The sequence below is a fragment of the Centruroides sculpturatus genome, unplaced genomic scaffold (assembly GCF_000671375.1).
Source record: "Centruroides sculpturatus isolate CEXI.00-Female unplaced genomic scaffold, Cexi_2.0 scaffold784, whole genome shotgun sequence".
NCBI lineage: Eukaryota > Metazoa > Arthropoda > Arachnida > Scorpiones > Buthidae > Centruroides > Centruroides sculpturatus.
Window position 1 is genome coordinate 109,038 of NW_019385141.1, and position 26,592 is coordinate 135,629.

Here is a 26,592-nt window from a genome sequence, read left to right on the forward strand (position 1 = left end):
ATTATCTCCCCTAATCCTTCTCTATTCAAAATATCAAATGGAAAAAGAGATTTATTTTCTCAGGACAAGTGTCGATTTATCCAATAATGTAGACTTTAAATTTGTAATCACTAATTTATCTTTTGTAGTTGTGAGTGTCCTGGGGCTTATGAGATCCTAATATGCCACCCCCAAGACTTTGGATGGAGACACGGTTTTATGTTTCCTGTTTTCTGTCTTGCGCCACCTTCAGTCTAATTTAGTTCTAACAAAGGATGTTAGAACTAAATTAGACTGGCAAAAAGACAAGGTTAAAATACACATTATAAGTTTGCACATCACTGGCATATATTATTTTCAAACCTGTCGTATCCTCAGTTGTGGAGTATGCTGGCATTCAGCAGGGCAAAAGCCCACACGTCTGTAAAAAACCTGCATCCAGAAAAGGTCGCTCATCACCAATCTACAGGTTATTCTATCATTTTTTTTTTGTAAAAATTGTATAAAGCTTGATGTTGTTTTAGAGATAAAAAAGAACATAAGCATAATAAGAATTTCTATCATTGAACACAAGAAAAACTAATATTGCTTTTTGAATAATTTTGGCTTCATTAAGAACCTTACCATAAATAATATTTTGTAAATACTTTGATTAGTAATTGTTATCATTATACTTTTACACAAAAAAAATATAAACATCTACTTTTGATCTAATAATCAGGAATCATTATATATATGTTGTAGTATAAAGTTTATCCAGAGATGTGCTGCTTAAGAATAAATATTCTGATATTTATATAAATAATAAGAATTGATTTCTATTTATTATATTAACTCTTAAAAAAAAAGTAATTATTAAAAACCAATTAATGCTAGTTTTGTACTGAATACCATACTTTTGGACAAATAGAAACCTCTCCGTCAAAATGATGTAACTCTGATAATATTACTGACATAACCTAGTAAGTTGTCTTAAAAATCAGTGTCATCCACCTTAACAACTTCAGTAGATAATATGTGAAGTAATCAAATTCCTCATTTTTTTTACTTGATTGTTTTTAGTTCTATCTACACCTGTAGATAGAACTAAAAACAATCATCAAGTAAAAAATCAAGAAACGGTAACTTAAAATTCATTGTTTCTATTTTATGCCTTTTACAGAACTTATACAAAAAGAAAAAAAAAATCACTACTCAAGTTGTTTGGATAATCTAAAAAATTGATTAAATAAATAAAAATGAAAGAGCTTTCAAAAAAATCAAATCATTTCAGTCACTGAAAAAACTCGTTTTTGAAAATGATGAAGTTGATAATGGGACAAAGTTTCTTAACATCCCCATACCTGTGAAAATCTTGCCCATGGTGTTGTACTATAGAGCACCACATATTCACCATTTACAACTTGACAGACTTTGGCAATGTAGTCTGTTGTGTCCTTTTACTTTCCATACACCTTCACTATAGAGAAGTCATCAAGTTTAAGTTGTGTGTCCTCGCTGAAATAAAACTAATATGGAAATTATAAATAAATCTTTCTAGCAACTTTGGAGCTAGATCTTAACTTCTTCACACTTTAAAGCACTGGTATCGAAAAACGTTGACGAGACAAATAGAAATGGCCATTTTTCTTGTAGTTTCTACTTGACCCACAAATTCAAAATAATTATGTCGCAAAAAGAGATCAATGACTTAATGTCAAAAGCATGTATTCAATCACTGTAATGTGCAATGGCATCTACAACAGTGTTGCCAACCTGAACAATGTCTGTACCTTGAAAAATAATGTCCAAAAAGACAGCATTGAGAAATTTCTGATTTGTTGGTTAGTTTCTTTGTCAGGCACATACAAAATTTTCAAGTAATTCTGTTCCTATTCACAACAAATTATGATAATTTGGGGTGAAAGCATCTCAATTGCAAGAAAGCAAGCTATTATTTTTCAGTGAAGATCATACTTCTTTAATAGAACATAATTTTTCTTTCAAATCATATAATTGTGAAATAGTGATCATATGCATCAGAATGCTCACTACACTGCTATTTTTACTTTCCTGGATGTTATATATATAACAGAGGGAAAGTTGGCAATCAGTCAAACACCAACATCACCATGCAAGATTTTTACATTTTTGGGTTCAGGACACATGTAAAAAAAATTGAGGGATTTTTCTGTATGTATGTATGGATGGATGTTTGTATGGGGGGAGTCAAGATTTTGCTCACTCTTTGAAGCTTAATAATTCCTGTGATTTTTATTAAAAATTTCTGAAATTTTGCAGGGAGGTTTGTTTATTAGGGGGGATTGAGGCTATTAAATTTGGTAATTAAAGGTCAAGGGGATGGAGAAGATAATGGGGCTCATGCATATCTCCAATAGGGTCAGAATTAATGGCAATTTTACAAGTTATTACCACTTACAATTTTTTATAAAACCCATCCCTACTCTCAAAATTAAGCTTTTTGTCATTTTATAATTGTTAAAAATAAAAAGATTTTTAATAAAATATCATAACAGATGGCACCTCAAGTGTTGCCAGGAAAGTTAAGCAACTTGCTGCTGGATTTTTTCCATTTAAAGAGGGAAAAAAAATCACTTTAAAAATGGCTTATTTTTAAATTATTGAAAGTATTCTCTATGACGAGAAAAAGTTATTAGTTATTGCCCCATAACTGCTATAAAATTTATTTACTGAAAAACAAATCAGTTTGATTTGGATCGTTTGTCAATCTCTAACAGAAATCCCTTATGCTGACAATCACAGGATGACACAATCATATGTTGCCGTATTAAAATAATTTGATAAATCATAATAAAATCACATTAGCAATACTTTAAATTTTATAATATAAAAATATAATTTGAAATTTCTCAGAAATTATAATTTGAAAAGAAAAAGTTTTCAATAATTTATTGCTTTCTTTATATTAAGAGTTCCTTTAAAGTCCAATTAATTTCTGTAAGAATTATAATGTTTTAAAGGAAATGTTAAATCAAAAGAAATTTTTAAAAAACTGACAAAAGAAATGACTTGACAAAAATCTTTATAAACAGATGTGATGCTTCTTTTACATTCTTATTAACAACTTAAATGGAAGAAAATTTAATTTCACTATTCTTAAGCATTTTAAAAGGAAAAAGGTTACAGTAAACTTTTAATAAATTATTTGTATTGTTTACTATTGTTTATATTTGAACAACTGCTTTTTAAGGATAGCCAAAAATTTGTTTGTTGGAAGTCAAAGGTTTGATATCCTTAAAAAGCGGTTGTTCAAGTGATAAATATGGTACCTAGTTTCATAAATTATGAAGATTTGTATTGTTTCTTTAATAGAACTAAAATTTTATGCTTCTAAAATATAACGGTAAAATTCAGAAAAAAAAAAATTAAAGGTACTTAATATCAATAATAATAAAGATTTTAAAAAAATGTTCTGAACTCCAAAAACTGGGCTATACTATCAATACAATATAAGTAAAATATCCCTACCTTGATATTCACCCAGCTAATTTAAGAAAAAAAAAAAAAGTTCTCTTTCTACTTCTAAGACCTTGCTTCAGGTCACAAATTTCAAATAGATGGAATACCTAATGTTTTGATGTCTGAACGTGTCAAATGTAGAAGAGCTCACACATATATTCAAATATAAAATCCTCTGAAATTGACCAATAGGATACATCTGAGTGTAAAAATCAAACAGTTCTTATAATGACATATCAAACTGGGTCCACCATACTTGCAAAACCACTGCCCTCTCGATAAATGCAAGGAGGAGGAAGTTAAACATGATTCACAATGGGCTACATTAATTAGAATGATGGCAAACCCAGACCAACTCAAGGTACTAGAGGCACTTGAGATTTTTTAAGCAGAGAAGCAGGGACAATGTATAAACTTTGAGGAGAGAAATGCATTTCACAAGCATGGCAGGCCCTTTTTGATACATCATTATGAAAACCACTTTATGACTTTTACACTTGGACGCATCCTATCGGTCAATTTAAGAGAATTTTAAATTTAAATTTACATGTGAGCTCTTCTATGTTTGACATATTCAAACATTGTTGGCCATTCCATCAATTTGTGACCCAAAGCAGATTTTAGAAGTAGACCAAAAATGTTTTTTTTTTCTTTTTCTTTCTTTCTGAAAAATTAGCTGTGTGAATATCAAGGTAGGGAGTTTTTACATTATAGATTAAAAAAAACACATTATATTATTGATTCATTAATAGAGGAGAAGGTGGTATTATGGAACCCCATTTTCATTTTAGTGAATTGTAAACAAGGTATCATAACTACACCCACATTTTTTGTGCGAAAAGTACTGGTAACTATTAAACTAAATGTTCCTAATTGGATTTTTCGCTAGTGTAACTATAAGTATGGTTTTTGAAGGCTTTTGTACAAAAAGTCAGAAAGTAGGCTTAGAGAAAATCGGGTGGAATATGGAACCTTACTGTATGTTTTCAAAAATGCTTTAATGTATCCAAAAACAAATAGGAAAGTACAAAGAATGTTAAATAATTATAAAATCATTTATTCCAATGTATTTTATTGAAAAAATGCTTTTATAATAGAAAAATATGACCCCCATCAACAATATATATTCCAGCAGTTCTTTTCGATATTCTCAGGAAGAATTGGCTTTCTACCTAGTGTCTTTTTCACAAATTGCTCCGGACAAATGTCTGCTTGCAAATAGAGAGTTTGGAGGAGTTGGGTTCCATATTAAAAGCACCAATGAAATCACCATCTTGAATTAACTTATGTCTGTCAACACCAATTTTAAAAAAACGTGAACATCACACAGATTAATATGTACCACTAAGTCTCTGGAACAGAATACATGCACCAGTGAACCTACAAGTACACAATTTAAGTTTTAAAAATAATTAAATTCACTTAGCATTCAAAACTTTCGAATTTTGAAAAAGACAAATTTGCTGATTCACTACGGACAACCATTTAACTGAAGTGAAATGGGTTTTCCCCTTGCTATGGATGTCTGCCTAGTTCAGTTCAGCCACAATCCGCTACAATTCGCCTTTATCATCAGTTCGAAATGGAGTGGTTCCATAATACCTGCAGTGTTCCATAATACCACCTTTTCCTCTACTATTATAAATCTTTCCCATAATAAGAATGTTCATTAGCTCTATATATATATAGAGCTAATGAACATTCTTCCTATTTTTCTTCCTACCTATATATATATATATATAGGAAGAAAAATAGTTACATGTTATGAAGCAGAACATAATATATAGTGTAAGGACATGTATTAGAAAAATTACATGTTTAAATTGTTGTAATCTATTTGAAATTTGACATTTTTGGAAGAAATTTTCAGTTTTTATTCAATTCTATTTTATTGCTTACTGACATTATCCTATCATTGCTTAGCTACGGCAGTGTAGCAATACATATTCAAGATCCAGCACATCAGGTCGTTTGTTATTCTGGAATATACTATAAATATGTAAATTTCACAAACCAATTAATGTGACTTATTTTATTTTATTGTTAGCTGTTCTAAATAATTTAATCCCACTGTTTTTGTTATTTCATTATTATTTAATTTTTTCACTAAATTATTATTATAAATTATACTCAAAATTTTTAAATCATTTCACTATGCAGTACAGGGAGTTCATTTAAATTAAATGTTTAAGCTATAACTGAAAACAGAAAAACATTAATTTTCTCAAATTATTTTTGTTATCAAAATTAGCAGAAAGTGTCTACAGGACAGCTTAAAATTTTTTTAGTCAGCTAAAAATATACAAAAATCTAATTTTGAGTGTGAAAAATGATTTATAGCATAAGAGCAAGTTATCTGAAAGTAAAGTATCTAAAAAGTCGAGGACGGCACACAGTTGATATTAAACTGAAAAAAATCTTATTTATTAAAGGAAATGAATATATTAAGTAATGCATATCAAGAAATTGGCCTTAGTGAATTATTTTGAGTTATATGAGGTATAATGCTAATTATTTTTGAAATTTATATTATCAAATATTNATTATCCTAAAAGGCTTAACTGAACATGCTCCATTTTTTTATTACATATATGCAACATATTTAATAAATATTTATATATTATAATAATATATCAAATTTTATAAAAAAAATACATTAATACATTTTGAATAAAAGATTTTAATTCTAATATATTTGTTATCTTTTATTAAATGATGATAAAATATTATTAAAAATTCAAATTAATGAGATTTTTTTACAAATACTTATTCATAAAAAATATAACAACTAAATAAATGTGACGAATTTGATATGTTTATTTTTTACAATAATATTATTTTAAGTTATTTACCAATAATTTATAACGTTATTTAACTGGTAAAATAATATTTTTAATATATATATATACACACACACAACATTTCAAAGAAACTGATTTACAATTACAATTATTATTATTACAAAATTTATAAAAATACCGAAAATTATTTATTCAAAATTTCCCTTAAAAATTTTTCTAATCTTTTATCCTAGTGGTTGAGTTTCTTTCAATAACCATTGATGGGCTTGAAGCTTTCCTTGTCTTTTTAATTCTTTACCGATAACATCTCTGCAGAGCTGATGATAATTATCCAACCACTCAAACTAAAAGAATATTTTATAAATTAAATTTTTGAATCATTTTAAAACAGATGTTAAAACATTTATATTAATATATCATTTAATTTAGTTATTTAATTAATTTAAATCATTTGTCCATAAAAATTACACATTTTAATTTTATTTTTCTTTGAATACACTATGTAATGGAAATTTTATTGGGAAAACAGATTTCAGTTATCAGAACAGTTGTCATTGACCTACAGTAGTAATGAAATGATATTCAATATCAAAAGCACTCAGCAATTAAATAAAAAGAAACAAAACACATTTTTTTGCCGAGAAATAAATATAATTGTAAAAAACAAATGTTTTCAGCCAAATTAATAGGCCATCCTCAGGTCGAAAACGGAACGTAAATGTTCCATGAATAGAACATAAAAATTTTAAATCAAAAATTTTTTACAAGAGAAAAATAATGGAAGAATATATAAAAATTAAAATAAAACAAATAATAAAACAAAAATAACATAAATCTTCAATGTACTAATTCTGGTCCAAGTTTCTAGTAAATTTCTTAACCAAGAAATGATATTCTATCAGTTTTCAGATTTGATGATAAAAGTTTAAATTACTAAAAATATTGGCTAATTATAAATTGGATTAACATGTTTTATTCTATTGTTGGATTTAGTATCAAAGTCTTTAATACAGTATTATATTATCATAGTAATACAAACACTAAATTTTGTTTAATATCAAATTTTGTATTTATTAAAATTTTTTATATTCATATTCAAAACTAGGTCACTACTTTAAAGGACTTTGATATTAACTATATTAATCAATGCAATAGTAAAAATTCTAAAGGTTTGGAACCCCCAGACAAATAATGTAACTACAAGAAATAGAATTAAAAGTTTGACATTCTGTTTTGGTTGCTAATTTTTAACACAAACATTTTTGCTTTATTGAGCTGAGTGAGCAAAGCTTGTGTCCAATGACATTTGAATGTAAATTCAAATTTGAAAAGTGTCATTTGAATGTAAATTCAAATGTCATTGGATTTAAATAAGCCCCCAAAACTGTTAGATCAATCTTGACCAAATTTGGTCCAGATGACAGGTCCAGATCCATGTGTGTCGTAAGCTATTTGGAATCCTTGTCAGAATTCTGTTGTGTCCTCGAGGAATATCACAGACAAACTCTGCCATAGATTTAAGCCAGATTTGAATGCTTCAATGCATTTGCAGCAGTTTGATTCTGTTTACAATTGTAAACAAACATGTTACATAATTGCTGAATATTCTTCAAATTTTAAACAATTTAACAAGACAATGGAGTCTCAACTCCAGCTTAACAGCTCTTTATTCATTTGTTGTATTTGAAAACATTGCTAGCTGACAATAGTGAATAAGCTGAAAAGTTACATACCAACTGAATTACGTTTCAAAGCAAAGTTTCAAAGGAATTGTTTCCAAAATCAACTGCTAAATCAGATATCGTTGCTTCTATTTGAAACTAAATAAACTCTAGATTTAAGCATAAATCTCGCTTGCTCAATTTGCAGGTACTGAAAACAAATGAAATCCTAGTTGTATACTGCAATTAATGTAATGTTGATAATGAACATTTCTTTACATTTTTCTACAGATATTTAAGATTTAAATGTGAAATTAAAATAAATTAACATTTCTTAAATTGTGTATTAATCAGGGCTGTCGAGTTGGTAAAAAAACACTCGACTCTGGGAGTGTTTTTTACCGAATTTTAGTAGGCTGACTCTGGCAAAATTAAATACCAAGTCATTTTATGGGAGGGCAGAGGCACTCATAGAGGGTACCCGACTCTGAATTCTGAAAGGAGCCTAGGGCATTTACTCAAATACTTTTATAGTTAGTATTTTTAATATTTAACTTACATTAATATTTATTTGTATAAAAAAATTAATTTTTAACAAATATTTAATACAAGGAGAAAGGGGGCAATAAAATTCTACATCTACATATATTCAACAGCATTTCACTTCAATTTCACCCTTCCAGAAGAGTTAGTCCAACTAAAAAGTGTGCAATCTAGCTAGCTACTTTAACCTCTTGTTCAGAAAAGAAAAATATGTACTCCGATCAATTAATCTGGCTCATTCAGAAAAATAGAGTACTTATTTAAAGCAGGGATAATAAAGGAATGATTCAAAAATATTCAAATTCAATTGGATCAAAATAATTTAACTACTAAACACAAATACAGTAGAACCTCGATTATCCGGATTGTTCAAAATAAACAAAACTTTTACGAATTTGCTGATTTGCACTTGGCGAATTACAACACTGTTTATGTATGTGATGGAATGCATAACTTTTTTTGTTTCAACAACGTCTCACCCAGCACAGTGGTCGTAAACTCTTAAATATATTTTACGTCATAATAAAAATATAACTTGACATACGTATTTATAAATAATTTATATTCAAATTACATCATTTCTATGACCAAGGGCGGCGTAAGGCGTGGGCCACCACCTATGCCTCGCAATCCGAAGGGCTTCACGCCTCGAAGGTTTATGCATTACTTAAAAGCCGCGAATGCAACGAAAAAATTTTACTTGTCATAAAACAACAAATAATTTGTCAAATTTTTATTCATAAAAGTCAGTTTCAACTGCTTTTTATTTTATAAAATCTGTCTTCTTGCGCCACCAGAGGGCCTTTTAAACAATAGGTAGTCTGTTAGTGCTGGTCAGTAGTAGTCCAAATTCAATACAAACATTTGTTTCTTGAAAATTTGATCACGGTTTAAATACAGTATTTACTTTTAATATTACAGATATGTCATAGAAAAGAAAACGTGTTGTATTATCATTAAAAGACAAATTAAAGTATTTGTTTCGATTATCCGGATTTTTCCTTATCCGTATTACCTTCATCCCCAATTAGTCTGGATAATCAAGGTTTTACTGTACTACAAAGAATACTACATATTTAATAAATTTTGTATTTAAAATAAATGAATTATAACAAAATACAAAAAGATTTTAAAAAATTAAAAAAATTAATAAATAACATAATAAATTTTCTTTCATTTAAATAAAAAAACTAAAGTAAATTTAAAATGTGGGAGTCAGAGTTGGAGTTGGCACATTTTTTCCGACTCCTCTAACCAGAAATTCCTTCTGACTCCGACTCCACAGCCCTGGTATTAATAACTAATGTCTTGAAAACTCTTTAAATTCTTAATATAAATGATAAAAAAAACTTATCTAGTAAATAAATAATATATAAAGATCTACCTCTTCTGCAGTAAGCATAGATGGCTCAAGTAATTTTGTTTGGATAGGTACTAATGTGATGATTTCAAATGTCAGAAAATCAAGTTCTTTAAAATTATACTGAAATTTATAATTATAATTATTAATTCAAAAATTACAAATAAAAATTTTAAGAAATTCTTTTACTTTTGTATCAGCTTTTTTAACAATCATAAGGCTTTCTATTCTGATACCAAACTGGCCATCTTCATAATAACCTGGTTCTAAATTATAATTTAATATTGTATTACTATGTATGTATGGATAAGGCAATTTTATAAAATAATAATAATGTATTTGCAATACCATTAGATAAAACCATGCCTTCTTGTAAGCCAGGATCATCGGGACGATACTTCCAACTTATACCCATCGGTCCTACAAAATTCAATAATTTTGTTTAATCAATTTATAATATAATGACTGCATATTAATTTTTAACCTACATAACAGACATAAAAATGTATCATATTTTGTCACTGAATGATTTGTGAAGGGACTGAAAAGAGGGAATCATTAATTTCCTATCAGAATAGCAAAGAGTCCTTTTTACATATGGTGGTGGAGATGGAGGCACAGATAATAAATAATTTTTGTAAAGGCATTTTGTAAGAAAAACAAAGGTTTTCTTACGATGGAAAGGATGAGTCCTTTCTCAAAAGCAAACAAATGACCCAATATATCTCGACAAACTGTTTTCCTTTGATATTCACTGGTTCATCTGTTGGGCAGCCCTGAGGCAGCGACAAGTTAATGTTGAATGGTTAGTCACATGTTGAACTCTGTAGAATTTGTCATAGAGGGAGATGACGCCACTGACGGCCACGATGATGATGATGATGACACACTCTGTTGATGCTGTATGAGTCTTGACACTTATGAGCATGTTGTGTCTTTGAACACAAGGGTTTTTATAAGTTTCACCCTTAATTGCCAACTTTGATTGGTCGCTCTCCCTCATCCTCACTTTCCAAGTAGTCACCTGCCTATTACCAATGTAACAGGATTCCAACTTGGATCACAGGAGAGGTCAAACTTGATGTGAATCTGATCTCCCAACTGGAGATGGATGATCTTAGGACTCACATTTCTCTATGACTTTTTCTACTATTTTTTTTTCTGTCTTTAAAAATAATAATTTTTACACTAATTCTAGTGTAGGTTTGGACCTGTCCAGGACATCACAAATTCATTACCATTAATGACAAATTAATCATATAGAATTGCACAGAACAATACCATGACAATTATTATTTCTACAAAACTAGAGATAGAATTATATAGTTGCCAATTCTTCATCTTTTGGGCTGAGAATCTATGTTTTAAAGCAGTTGTCAATCTGAGTTAGAAGTTCTCCACATTTTTGAGATAATAATATAATTCCTTTTTATGCATTGTCTTCACAAACATGGCTTTATGACTAATACTAAAAATCCCATGGAGGGTTTAGGTTTTTTAGAAATTGTTTGCTCTCTAATGTTGACATTTTCTTTGAATTCAAAACTGCTTGAAATATGAGAATTTCAATGGAAGTTTTAAATTTCTGATAAGATTATGAAAAAGTACAATGTATGAAATTTTTGTCTCAAAATATGGTAGATTTACAAGATTTTCCACACTTTGGTATAAGAAAGCCAATCTGAAAGTCTAGAAACATTGAGTTCTTTCTCAACACAATTTTCACATTGGCAATAATATATTCAGTATCAATGTCAACTGAATGGCCAAGTGGTTAAGAGTATAGTTACAGTGGATGCATATGACAAAAAATTTTTGACAGGTTTGTTCATCTGTTTTGATCTGTTTCTTTGAACAGATCAGATACATCAGATCTATATCAAGTTATAGGACATGCGTATTTGGATGAGTACGTATTCTACATACTTATCCAAATACGTATTCTATGCATCTATATTGACATAGATGATTTATATTACTTGGAAAGCCCTTATTATTACAACATACTTTAAATGGAACATACTTATAAATGAAAAAATAGAATATATGAACAAAATGAAAAAGGAAAAAAAATGGAAAGTACAACACATTATTTCATATTTCAAAAACTTCTTAGTCAATCAAACAAGATCTTTGAGTATTTTAGAATATCACCAGAAACATTGAGTCAAATGTTTCTGGTGATATTTAATGTAGTCTCAATGAAATTGAAGAAAATATCTCTAAACAATCAATTTTTTGACATATATTGTAATGCACAACAAACACTTTTCATACATTTCCAACACTCACTGAATACTTTAAACAAGCATTTTCAGCCTAATTTACAGGCCTGCCTCAGGTTAGAAGCCATTCAAATCTTGAATTATTTCATTTTATAACATTAAAGGGCTTAAAGCAGTCATGGCAGTGAAAAAAAGTGAAAAAGAGAGTTCACACAGAAAAAAAGCTAAGAAAGCTAATAGTGTTAAAGTGAACTAAAAGAGGCATTATTAAAAAAAACAAACATTTTGTATCAATAACATTGTATATGGTATTAGACTGATTTTTAATTGGACTGAAAAAAATATGAAAATAGTTAGGCTGAGTTTATACTCTAGAAAAGTGACCAGTAAGACTGCATTAAGTTTTCATGTGCCTTGTACAGCATTCCTACTATTATACAGCAAAGGAAATGGAAAAGTAATATAACTACCAGAATGTGTCTCCATATAACATATGAAATTTCAAATGCCATTTATTTCAAGGTACATTTTTTGATTTCTTGTTAAAAAAAAATTTGTAATTAAAGATGATTTTCTTTTGTTTAAGTCATGCTGCAGTTTCTGCACTTCTCTTGTTTTCTCCTCTTCATCACACTGCATTTTCTTCACACCAGAGTTAGCAATTCACTATAAAGTTTATGTATTAAAGGATCACTGCACTGAAAATGCCCAGTAAACTTTGTGAATAGTTCAGCACTAGATATTCCCAAAGAGTTCAGCTTTGATGGTAGAACACTTCAATGACTTTGAGATTATCTTACATGAAACACCATTCATTAAGCTGGAATTCTTGAGGAATGTGCTTTAGGAAGTATAATATGAGTCCTTCCTATTGTTTGATCAGTCATTTTGCTGCAGGACCAAACGTCAGTCATCTAGTTGATGAATACTTCATAAATTTGTTGCATGGCATATTAATTTTCTCTTGAACTTCTGTGTATTCATTCCTCCTAGAGGGCCACCCATCAAAAAAGCTGTGTATTACTTATGATGAGATCACAATCATCTCTGCCCAACTCTTTCAGGCCTTTCAAAAAGGTATTGTGGATTGTATGAATGCTGCAAGTCCCTATGTTGATGAGGCCTTTTTTTGCGAGTTGTCAGAATTTCCTCATTTATGAGATGCAATACTTTCTTGTTTACATTTGCATCCAATCATCAGTAATTTATCAAAAGGTAGATAGGCATCTTCAATTGCCAATATTATTTTTGATTTAATTGTTTCAGCATCTGTATACCTGATAAATGAGGTCTGGAGATGCCTGCAGACAACTTTCTGTTGCCCCTCTGACCAGTATATAATCAGTATTTGCAGTTATTTTCTGTCTTCTACATTGCAAGTCTCATCATAAGAAATGCTGTAATATGACCATTGTGCATTATCTACCATTTGATCAAAGAAATAGGGGCCAAAGCTTCAGTGATTAAGTATCTCATTTTTTGATGTGACAATAAGAATTCTTTTAGAAGATTGTCTGCACACTTGGCATTGACTGTCTCCTTTATATCATAACATGATACAAATGAATAATTGCTGGTTGTCATTTTCATAGTCCATATAAGCTCTGCAATGTAAGCACCATCTTTTGAACTACAAAGTTGAAGCACTGGTTGTTGCAATAATTGGTGTTCTGAACTGAGTCTACAACATTGCTCACACTAGCAACACTTTCAGCACTAATACTTTGACATTAAGACATCTGAGGGGCAGCATCAGTCTCAACTGCTTGGGACTAAAGGCTTCATTGTATTTATTTATATGTTTCTTCCAGCTTGAATGTTGGAAGATTGCAGTATGGGGGTGTGCTAGTCACTATTTTGCTCCTGAATGCATTTACAAAAATAAATAAATAAATTCCACATAGGAAGTGAAAAAAGCAAGTTTGTTTCAGAAAAAGTTAAAAAAGAGAGGAGCTATGAAAAGTGAAAAAAGTGAGTCACTTTAAGCCCTGACACTACTACTTTGTAATTGGATGGTAGAATACAATGTACTTTATATTCTACATTTTTACTACCTGTCTAGTAGGAAAATCCATTATTACAAGCCTATTATTATAATCAATGCTGTGCCAATAACATATCAAACTGAAACTGATATATGTTTACAATATCAATATAAAACATTTATTAGTTTCAGTTTGATATATTGGTTATGAGCACAGTATTAATGGTGAAATCCAAAATTTTCAACATACTAATGCAATTTTCTGATAACTGGAGAAATTATTAAGTTAAAAGAGTTAAAAATTGATAATTATTGATGGCAACACATATCAATATTCAGCACTGTCAATAAAAAGTCAGTATTTAATCAGTTTTGGTATTTATCTAGAATAGTGATATCATAAACATTAGTTTCAGTTTGATAGCTCAGTTATTAAAACAATATTATCGATAATATTCTATTTATTGAAATTTTTTCAATTATCAATATATTGAGTGAATCTCAGTATCAAATCCAATATTGATATCAAGTTTTTAGTTTAGCACAGTCCTAATTGTGATAAAGAGAATGAAGATTAAATAAATGCTTAAAACGCTGCAAATTTTGTTGAAAATCTTTCTACAAATTTTTATTTTCTTTTGTTTTTTCATTTTTTAGCCTTTGTATTCAAAATCATCGTCATCTATAATCTAAGATTGGCAAATATGGAATTATCTAAATATTTTCTGTACCTTTCAAGACTATTTTATTTGCCCAATATGTCTTTCTTTGTTCAAAATTTTGATTTTAATTCATCTGTCTGTCTGACACACACACACGCTAATATAGGATGTAAATATGTTATAGATATTAGATACAAGTATGCACATATATTTAATATATAAGTTTTTTAAATATTACCTTCATGTACATTTAAGTAAGATCCAACTCCATGTCCTGTGCCATGAAGATAATCCAGTCCTGCATCCCATAGAGCTTTCCTAGCTAATGTATCAAGCATTTGACCTATAAGAAAATATGTAACAAATTTTTCAAATATAAATATTAATTTTCTAAATTTTTTCCTGTAATAACTAATATTACAATTCGGCTAAAATAAACACATGCTTTACTTTAACCAGAGCATTCTTCTCTCGAACATTACAATCTATTTATGTATTTTCTGAGAATTCTTGTCACACACATGGTACATAATACACTGGAATGCAAACTTAAACAATGTTTTTTTTTTGGCCATAACTCCACAAGAAATAACCTGAGAGACATGAAATTCAAAATACAGAAACAGTATTTTGTTTTTAAAGGATGAAGAAAGCATACTAGTACAAAAACGAATAGAATGCATACAGTGTGGAATCAAAGCCTTCTTCTTATTGTAGTCTTGCACTGCGTGCGCTGACTGCACACATTTTGTGTGCCCTCATGTCACATGTGCTGTCTTCCTGCATATGAATTACCTTTCTACTGAATTGGGTGTTCGTTGTAATGATTGCAACAAGTCCTTTCCTACAATTTCATGGTTGTCTGCTTAAAAATTACATCATTGCTTAAGTTTTGCACACACGTGTATATAAAAAATATGCTTCAATTAAAAGTAAATTTTTGAAGAAATGGTCCATTTACAATATATAAATTTCCTAAGAATTCTTATCCCAAGTACAATTATTTGGTAACAATAGCCAAAGTTTGATTATAATAGATGGGTTATTTTAACTAATTCTGCTTAGTGTTTTGGGACTGACTGATTATGATAATACAGTGGAACCCCGGTTAACAAACTTTTATTTTGCAAAAAATTTGTCTCGGATAACGAACAAAATTCAGATAACGAACGTAACAGTATTTTGTGTCAAATTTTAGTTGGTGTTAGGCATGCGTGAGTTAAGCATTGCTTTTCCGAGTGTTTGTGCTATGCTTCTTTTTTCAGTTTTGTGATTTATATATTTAATCAATATGGCATCCAAGAAAGAAAAAAGTCATAGTGGCAATAGAAAATGACAACGCAATATAAACAACAATGCGCTATCGCATTTGAGAAAAATTTTGATTAAAATAGTAAGACAATCAACTTTAGATCAATTTCTTGTTCCTTACGGAAAGAGTTTGTTTGTTAAGTTATAGCAACACAACACTTGGGCGATCTGCCTAGGGGAATGCCTTCTGGGAGGTGTTTTTAAGGGAAATTGGCCCCTATTTAGGCGTTACAGACGTGGAGAAAACCCGGAAAACTCCACATGGCCAGCCAGTCTGAGCGAGGTGCAAACCCACGAACGAACTCCTCATGTTCAAGGTACGAAGACCACTAAGCCACTGGTGGGTATTTTTACTGAAAGAGACTTTGACTTGAAGAATCTTCCAATGAAGTGCTACCCATTATTTTTTGGAGGGATTCCCCTTCTAAGCATTAAGGTTTGTATATCTCCACTTTTCTGCCACCAACTACAAACAACGAAGGTATGTACAGTGCTAGTTTATTAAACAAAGTTTACATGTTTGTTGCTGTAATGATACATACTATGTTTTCTTACATTTTCATCAAAGAAAATTACTTTATATTACAAATAAAATCACAAAAATTTCGGAGACTAGAACAGATTAATTGCATTTGCATTAATTTCTATGGGAAAAATTGCTTCGGTTAACGAACGGAGTCGCGGAACAGATTAAGTTTGTTAACCAAGGTTCCACTGTATTAGCCAATTGATAGCATTATCCATGATTATACCTGATTCCACTAAGTCAATATTCTGGATTTACAAACATTTTAAGTGTCGTGATGGAGACAAAATTTTAAAATTTGACCTAGAATGGAAGATATCAGGGATTGAAGGTTATTCTATGTTAAGTCAATGGAAAAATTTACAAATGGCATTGTTAAAAATGTTGACAAACAGAATATTGACTGTATATTCTGATATAGGCATTATGCATTGACAATACATGCATTAATATGATAACTTCATATTAATGCAATGTACAAAAAATATCTTATACAATATACAATTTACTTTTGTTTTTGATATAAGTAAAAGTTGATTTTGCAATTAAGATACAGTGGAACCTCTATATTCCTCATTAATTTGTTTGTAAGGATCTAATGAATATGGAAAATGACAAATATAGAAACAATTTCTCTCATAATAAATAACTGATATTCAATTAATCTGTCCCAATCCTAAAAAAAAAATACAAGAATAAAAATTTTGTTGTTTGTAAAACTTTATTGTATGAAATAAATACAGTATAGTGGTAGAAGGGGAAGAAGAGTAAGGTTATTATTGTTTAGAAGAAGATATACCATCAATTAAAACATTAGGTAATTCCAATTATGATCTCGGCATATATTCTTTGGCTAAGTTGGAAACAGTAGAGAGGTTGTGGCTGAAATTTTCATCTCTAAAATGTGAATGTCGAACGCCACCGTCTTGTAAGCCTAGAAGTTTGACAATGGCATTTGGAACGTCATTGGAATAATTCTGGACATTCCAAATGCCACTGTCAAACTTCTAGGCTTACAAGATGACGGCGCTCAACATCCAACATTCACATTTTAGAGATGAAAACTTCAGCCGAAACCTCTCTATTTTGTCAATTTTCAGACTTAGCAATAACTTTTTTTTTAATCTCCATTTTTGTTCTAACAGCTTTCCTTTTTTACTGTTTTTCTTCCATGTGCTTTGTTGGAGACATTGGAACTTCAGTTTTTGAAAATAATCAATGCGAGAAACCAAGAACACACACCAAGACTGCACAGAGCAGACTTATTAACTACAGCTAGCTGACATAGTGTTGCCAACTCAAAATTCAAATTTATAGCTAAAAATTTTAATAAACATATTCAAATCATTTGTTTCCATTAAAATTGTTTGATTTTTTTATAGCTAGATAGCATTATAAAAATAGCTAGGCCTTTATAATTTAGGTAATTTGCATAGCTAGACTGTTCATAAATCCACTAAATCTAGCAAAAAATTAGCTAAATTGGCAACATAAAGCTAAGATGGTTAGCTGATTGGCAGGAGCATGCAATTGTAATGTCACTACCGATGTTGGGAATGACGATGAATACAGAAAATACTGACTAATATGGGGTGGGGGAAAAGTCATCAAAATGTGATGAATATTGAATATTATGAATATAGAGGTTCCACTGTATTTGATTTTGCAGTTAATATTTTTACTACATATTTATATAAAAGTAATTTAAATTTCATAATTCAATGGAAATAGTAATCACTAATTTTAATAAGTTGAAATAATTACCTTTAGTCAGTTTAGGAAATATTGCAGAAGCAATTGAAATATGCCCTTTAACAACTCTAGTATAGCATTCCTAAAGGATATACTCATTAAAAATAATTTAAATAATTTTCAAAATTTAATTTTTAATGTTGAAATTATTACTTTTTCAAACATTGAAGGAGTTCCAAAATGCCAAGCTCTTGTAATATCTGTTGTTCCATCTCTAGAAAAGCCTTTACTTAACATCTTTTTAATAACATTTTACAATTTTTTATAATTTAAAATTTATTCTTACTTGTATTGCCCTCCAGAATCACATAAATAAATTTCATCTATGTTAATTACACGGTTTGTCTCTTTTGATGGCGTGTAATGAATAATGGCACCGTTAGGACCTGAAGCCGATATTGTTTCAAAACTAAGCCCGACAAAATTTTCTTGTTCTCTGAAATTTAAATACAAATAATTTAATAATAAAAATTTTATTTAAACAGTTTTAAAATAATGTAGGATATTAGTTAAATACATAATTTAAAATTTGATAAAAGATTAAAAATGTTTGTGGGGTAAAAGAAATTAATTTAATTATACATTTATTTTGTATGTATTTGTGATATAACATTGATAAACTGAGAGTATTGACTATATATGCTAATATATGCATTATGCATTGACAAATACTTACTTAAGTAAAAATAAATTTGTACTTAAAAGTAAATTTAATTAAATTATTTTATCTTTTATAATTATTGAACATAATAAATCTGTTTTTTCTTCTAAAACAGCCATAAATTTAATGATGTTAAATATTAAATTTTACAAAATTAATTAAGAAAGGATAATAATAATAACTCATATTTCTATAACTTTTCTATTTTAAAGACATTTTTATTTTTTTAATATTCAAATAAATTTATTATTTATCTAAGGATAGTGACTGATGGTAATATATAAATTTTTATTCATGTTAATAAAATATTATAGTAGTAATAATCATATCAATAAACAAATGCTTTATTTTTCATACATGAATATTTATGTTCAAACATTAAAATATAAATTATATCGTACTCCTATATTATGTGATTAATTAAACTGTCAGCAAAACTGATTATAATTTTTTTCACTACAAACAAATATTTAAATGATTAGATGGTATAAGCATTGATAAATCTTAGTCTCTGTTACCAGTATTTTAATGGTAGACATTAGGGTGGTCCATGCTTAAATAACAAAAAAAAATTTTTTAAGTGGAAGTCATGCCACTCCTTTATTTTGTTACACCTACCATTCCTATTATGTGTTCGAAATTTCAGCCCCCTTAATTATATACAAGGGGTGCTCATCGACTTTGAAATATCTTAAATTTATGAAAAAATCCTTAAAAAGAATAGTCAGGATATTAAGTAAAAAACAAACTATGTATCAAAAGTAAGATTTTTTATTCAAATATAGTATTTAAACACACAAAATGTTATAAACAGAGCAATACTCAAAATAATATTAATTACAGTTCTTTTTCCTCAACCTAAAACTAAGTTCGTTAGCACTTTTTTGGATGTTTCAGTAGAAACAATCTTTCTGTTCTGTTCAACGACAAGAAGTAAAAATTGCTTTTCTTCCTCATTCTTAACGAGTATTGTATTGTAATCTGCAAATAGTTTTACACCCCTCTCTGCAGTGTCATTAACCACACACAAATTTCCTATGCAACTTTTGCCTTGAAGGTAATCAAACATTGTCAACCCCAAGTCTCAGGAGGTAATTGGAGAAAGAGTCCTTTATGTCTAGAACTGAGCATTTTCAGCATTCTTTGTGATGCAAAGGCTTTTAATGTGGTTTCCGTGGATAGTTTAGCAGTCACCATGTACTAAACAAGAACCGCCATCAACATCCATTCTTTGAATAATGGCCATTTTTTCGCCATAAGACAGCTTGTTAAAAAATAAGGCAAAGGCAACTAGCTCATCAGACAAGTACAAGTGACACTCTAAGACACCCCTTGCTGCTGCACTGGCTTCGTATGATTTTAATCTCTTCCAAAGTTGCAAGTCATTAATCGGTGCATCTGCTGCCAAAGGTGCTTTGATCCAAATCTTGGTGTATATGAGTGAACCGAAGCTAACAAATCAAATGATTTGTTTTTCTTCTCTTTTGGCTAGCTTAAATGCTTGTGAATTTCTCTTAAAGAGAAAAATCTTCATAGCATACAGCAGTTTTGCCATCTATCAAGCATAATGTATTGGTCCCAGGGCATGCCAATGAATCCTCGCAGGTGGTTAGTTCAGAACAATCATTGTGAGCTCTATTAGCTCGTTGTAATCATTGTAAACTTGTTTTTCTCCAGCTACAGAAGTTGTAAGACTCAAGTGTTTTCAGCAAACTGTTCTGCACTAGTATTGGAGTCAAGACAATCATAGTGCTCTTTTGGAAATTTATCCCAAACATCACCGAATCTCTTGAATAATGGAATCATAGGAAAGCTTGATGGCCCAAAGCACAGTGTAAATATTTTTGAAAGCATTATTTCAAACATGTGATGATGACAAGCAAGCCATAAAAGATCACAGCCTGTCTTTACTTATAGGAGAGTGCACGGTCCTTGTTGGCAACCATTGTTAGAGGCAGTAGTGTCAAGCAACCACAAAATCATCTTCTTGCTTATCTTTTAAAGTGCTATCGGCACTCGAAGTACTACTGAAGCTGAAATCAAGTTCTAGTTCTTGACTTGACACTACCGAAGTTGAAGCATTACTTTTAGCGACCTTTTCTCTTAATTCTTCAGCTCTTTGTTTTTATTTTACAGAATGTTCTTTGGTCTTATCCAGCTTCTTGTCAATCAATGTTATAATCATCTTACACTCATCTCTTTGATCAATGAGAAATTCTCTGTCTTCTGCAATTTTGATTGAGTTCATGGCATTTGCATGAGCAATATCAAAAAGTTTGTCTAGCTCTTCTATAAACAAATTCTCTCCATTTTTCTGTACTTCCGAATATCTTTTTATTTTTCTTTAAAAGCAGCCATTTCTTTATGAATTTTCAATGCAGTGATTTGGTTGTCTGGTCAGAATACCAGATTTTCTCCACACCTCGAGGACTTCTTTAATGAGTATATGCGCAGAATCTTTCCCATTTTTTTGATTCATTTAATGTGTGATGATAACAAAGTAGAACTTGCCGAAGAGTTGGAAGTTGGTTAATCCTTACCAATGGCTCAAGATCCTGACATCCAAGTAGAAAAATGTCATCTTTTTTTCGAGTTGATGAACTCATTTTAATGCACTGATTCACTCACAGACTAGTAAATAAGTACCAAAGTTTATGTATGTTCATCTATAAAACTCTTTAACAGTTGTATTTAAAAGCACATTTGATTAATTTAACACACGAAACTGACCTGTAACAAAAAATCAAGATCAAGCATTTTTCACAAAAATTTCAAAAACAGCACTCAATTGAGTGCCCTCTTCTGCTAAAGCTAGCCAACTGAAATTATACAATGTTATTGCTATGGATACATATTACAAATTTACAGGGTGGCCAAACTGAAAAACAAAAATAATTTTTATGGACCACCCTAGTAGACATACATAGCATTTAAGTTTACTGTATTTAAAATTCGTGTAATGTGAAAATAATAAACAAATCAGTTCAATAATTATTACTTTTGTCTTATAATACTCTGTGCAGGTAAATTACCGCCATTGATTTGAAGTCAATTTGTTCTCTGATGTGTTAGCTTAGCATGTATAGAGCTTCGATAAAAGCAGGCTTAGTGTTACTGTTATTTTGTCAAGGATTAAAATGTGTACAAAAATCAAAAATCCTGCCAAATGTGAAGTGTTGTTTGTTTTCTAAATGTGAAGAAAGTCTGTCCTATAGAAATTCATAAGCAAATCATGGAAGTGTATGGTGATCACATTATGAATGAAGCAAGTGTGAGAAAATGATATTTAATATTTAATCAAGGAAGATAATATGTGATCACACTCCACTGCAGCCACTCAAGCTGTGCTTCAGAAATTTGGTGGGACATTTTCGACCACCCACCATAAAGTCTCAACTTGGCCTCCAGTAACTTTCATCCCTTTCCCAAGCTGAAAGAATTTTTGGGTTGATTTGAAATGGATGAGAAATGAAAGCTGTCACTAACTGACTGAAGAAACTGGAGGTTGAAGTCTATGACAAAGGAATCCAAAAACTAGTGTCACACTACAACAAGTGCTTTAATTGAAATGGTGACTATGTAGAATAGTAACTGGTCTTGTACTAATTATTTAATAAAACTTTTTCCTAACATTACTGTTTTTTCCTTTTTCATAGCCAAATGTTCTTTACTTTCTGGATGCCTCTCATTTTTTTATTAAGCTTTGATCACAATTACTTATGGAAACATAAAAATTACTAAAGTTTATTTCCATTAATTAAAATTTAATCTATATATATATAAACGAAGATGTTTGTTTGTTTGTTTGCTATGCATGCCTAGACCATTGCTAAGAAACTTGACAGTTACATTCAAATACTTCTAACTTAGATAATGTTGTCATTCCACCCCAAATTATTGACTAGATTTCTACATAATGAGTAATTTCTGTCTACATTTGATTGCTGGCTTTACACACAGCACCATCCATTGGAAAAAATTTAACAAAATAGTTAACTAAATATAATTCTTACAAAAAAAATATATAATTTTAAAAAATATATATTATATTCACTGAATTACTACAACAATGATATAGCACAAAAAAGATGTGCCATTACACCACTACTGCAACAAGTAGCACATAGTACTTGCCTGTGTGGAGTGTAGTAGTGTTTTGCCTCTGTACATCATACTTATCCTGTTAGCAATAGAGTTATGCCAGTTATGTATCTAACTCCATTTAGGGAAAATTTTAAAATTGAAATAACAAAACTTGCAGTACAAATCGGAAGTTCATACATAGTTAATCTGGCCCTCTTTCTCTTACGATCTCTACGTCTAGTCTAGACTTTCATCTATCTAACTCTGTTCTTGAGATTAAAAAAGGACAGACGAACAAGAGTGGGAATTTATAGGTCTACAATTTTTTCAAATTGAAAATAAGTACCCTCCAGTAACAGAGTGGATAAAACCATCAAACACTGGTAGTTGGTTGTCAGTTTGTGCATGGCCAATGGGCTGGCCACATGGAGTTTTCTGGGTTTTCTTTGCATTAGTAACACTTCAATTGAGACCAATTTTACATAAATGTCTTTCCTGGACGCACCCTCCTTGGCAGATTATGCACGTCATGTTGCTGTAAATAAATAAACCAAACCAATTTCTATAAATGCAATATTTACAAGGATGTGCTTAAATATCAGAAAATCTGAACATCCTGCCTCCTCCCCTAATTTCATCTCTCTTTCTTTATTAACTCATAAACCATAGCCCCAAACTTCTTTCACTAATCTGATTAAGACGCTCTAACATTCAGTTAAAGCAGTGTTTCTCAACCTCTAACGAATTGTTGCCCCCTTTAATGCAGTATTGCCCCCTTCACTTCAAAATTTCAATGCTGAGGGCCAAGGCTAATGCCAAATTCGTACTGCATCGAATAGACTAGTGACTAGTATAATGTTATTTGTTTAATTATTATACGATATAACGAATAAAATATCTAATTATTCTTAATATAATGTTTTACTATATCGCCCAGAAAATTGTTTTTTGCCCCTAAATATAAATTGTTACTAATCGCTCCCTCAACATGGAAAAACGCCCACATGGGGGCAATATTGCCCCCATTGAGAAACAATGAGTTAAAGTAATATTACAACATCTTAGTACATGCAATGATTTTAAAGCACAAAGTAGAGCTCAAAATCTTTTTCTGTGCCAATGTTTATTTTTCCTGTTTATTATCAAGACAACATTGCTTTATTCAAAATTTTCTATAGTTGTAGTCTGTGCACTTTATTCACATGTTGAGTCTTACTGTCAAATCTGCTTCCAGTATGTTTAGGCCATAACTTTCAAAAGTTTCCTTTACTTAGACGTTTTTGCTGAGCTTTACTTTTTCAACCTGGTTTCACCAGGTTTTTTATGAAATCATATAAAAGCAATTATTCTCGCATTTTTACAAGATGTTTTATTTAAACAAGTCTTATATTAAGTCTTTTGGACATTAAGGTTAGCAACTTTGATCACGTGCGGGACCATCACAACCTATCCTTCACACACCACTTTTCGAATATTAGTAGTAGACCAGTATTAAGTAGTAATCTTTAACAATCCTCTCTCCCAGGAGGAGAACAACTACTATTTTTGATCAAATTAACTTCAACCTCCATCTGCAACAGTCTCTTTCTATCAGACCCACAAGTATGGTGGCACTTGAATAGGAAAATTACATAATACAAGGTTACCTTAAAGCACAAAATTTGATTTAAGTGGTTTTTGAGGGTGCCAAGATTAAATATTTGGTCCACTTTTTGCGAAATTTGATTTGTTGGCAAATCACCATCTGATATTTGGCTGTGAATGAAACAGCCTGTTAGTGCTAACATTAGAAAAAAAAATATATCTTAAAGTTTTTAAGATATCATATTTTCAATTAGTGTCTACTTGACCAATGAAATTGTACCATTTTATACCATCCAAGTATTGCCATAAATGTGACAATGGTAGGCTAAAATAATCAAACTTTTTATACAGCTTTTGTTTTAATGTTTGTTATATTGTAGTATTTGATTTATATAGCTACAAAAATTATCTTACACAAGGGATTATCATACCAAGTACCCAATCTAACATATTTTAAAAAGTTTCTTCCTCTACTGTACACAATTAAAAATAAGTTAGAAGTAAAAAAATAATCTAATATAATGTTGAAAAAAAAAAAAAGGAGATTGGAAGTTATGAGCCATCTAACTGTAGTGAATGAGAATTTCTTGTAGGGAAATGGGTCACACAAACCTGCAGGAATGTATACAGATGCTGCACAAGGTTTGCGGTATACAGATGTGTGAATAGTTGACCCTTTAACTTTAATGTTTATATCCAAGAAGTAGACCTCTGTGCTGTTAGATTGTTCTACCTCTACAGTTAAGCCATACGGATTGTCATTAACAGTTTGTACAAACTCTGTTAGGTCTGGTACAGTCTTCCACAAAATGATGATATCATTTACATACCTCTTATATAAAATGATGTTTGGGAGGTATCATGGAAGGATTGTGTGTTCTAAGCGTCTAATAACCAATATCGTTATATTAATCCCTACACCAACAGATGTTGGAGATGGCACATCTGATTTGTTACAATTCTATTTTTATGTTCGATAGAACAGTCTACATGCAAAAAAGGAGGACCCCATAGGTAGCCCAGTATCTGGGAACCTCTGCGAAATGGTTATTAGATACTTAGAACATAAGATCCTTTCATGATACCTCCCAAACATCATTTTATATAAGAGGTATGCAAATGATATCATCATTTTGTGGAAGACTGTACAGGACAGAACAGAGTTTGTACAAACTGTTAATGACAATCCGTATGGCTTAACTGTAGAGGTAGAACAATCTAACAGCACAGAGGTCCACTTCTTGGATATAAACATTAAAGGGTCAACTACCCATACATTTGTATACCGCAAACCTTGTGAGAATTTCTTATTGAACTTGAGATAAGAATACTGTTGTTATAAATATCACTTGATGTTCATTGTATTGAATGTTTCATCTTGTAAATGGGGAAGAGAGAAAATATTTCATTGAAGTTGTTTCATGTGGTCAAACTGTATGTCTGTTGTAAATATACACACACACACACACACACACACACACACACACACACACACACACACACACACACACACACACACACACACACACACACACACACACACACACACACACACACACACACACACACACACACACACACACACACACACACACACACACACACACACACACACACACACACACACACACACACACACACACACACACACACACACACACACACACACACACACACACACACACACACACACACACACACACACACACACACACACACACACACACACACACACACACACACACACACACACACACACACACACACACACACACACACACACACACACACACACACACACACACACACACACACACACACACACACACACACACACACACACACACACACACACACACACACACACACACACACACACACACACACACACACACACACACACACACACACACACACACACACACACACACACACACACACACATATATATATATACTGTATATATTGACATCTCTCCTG

General features: G+C 30.6%; 1 protein-coding gene across 3 annotated transcripts in view; it reads right to left on the reverse strand.

The window, feature by feature from the left end:
* Positions 1 to 6,373: 6,373 nt before the first annotated feature.
* Positions 6,374 to 26,592, reverse strand: part of LOC111635346 (xaa-Pro aminopeptidase 1-like) — a 132,157-nt gene continuing 111,938 nt past the window's right edge. For all 3 annotated transcript variants that reach the window (XM_023380283.1, XM_023380284.1, XM_023380285.1), the window contains exons 14-21: positions 18,571 to 18,720; positions 18,438 to 18,498; positions 18,297 to 18,366; positions 14,934 to 15,038; positions 10,173 to 10,244; positions 10,014 to 10,090; positions 9,849 to 9,947; positions 6,374 to 6,604 (exon numbers count right to left, since the gene is read on the reverse strand). In XM_023380283.1, the coding sequence (XP_023236051.1) occupies positions 6,485 to 6,604; positions 9,849 to 9,947; positions 10,014 to 10,090; positions 10,173 to 10,244; positions 14,934 to 15,038; positions 18,297 to 18,366; positions 18,438 to 18,498; positions 18,571 to 18,720 (754 nt within the window). In that variant the 3' untranslated portion in view covers positions 6,374 to 6,484. The remainder of the gene's footprint in view (positions 6,605 to 9,848; positions 9,948 to 10,013; positions 10,091 to 10,172; positions 10,245 to 14,933; positions 15,039 to 18,296; positions 18,367 to 18,437; positions 18,499 to 18,570; positions 18,721 to 26,592) is intronic.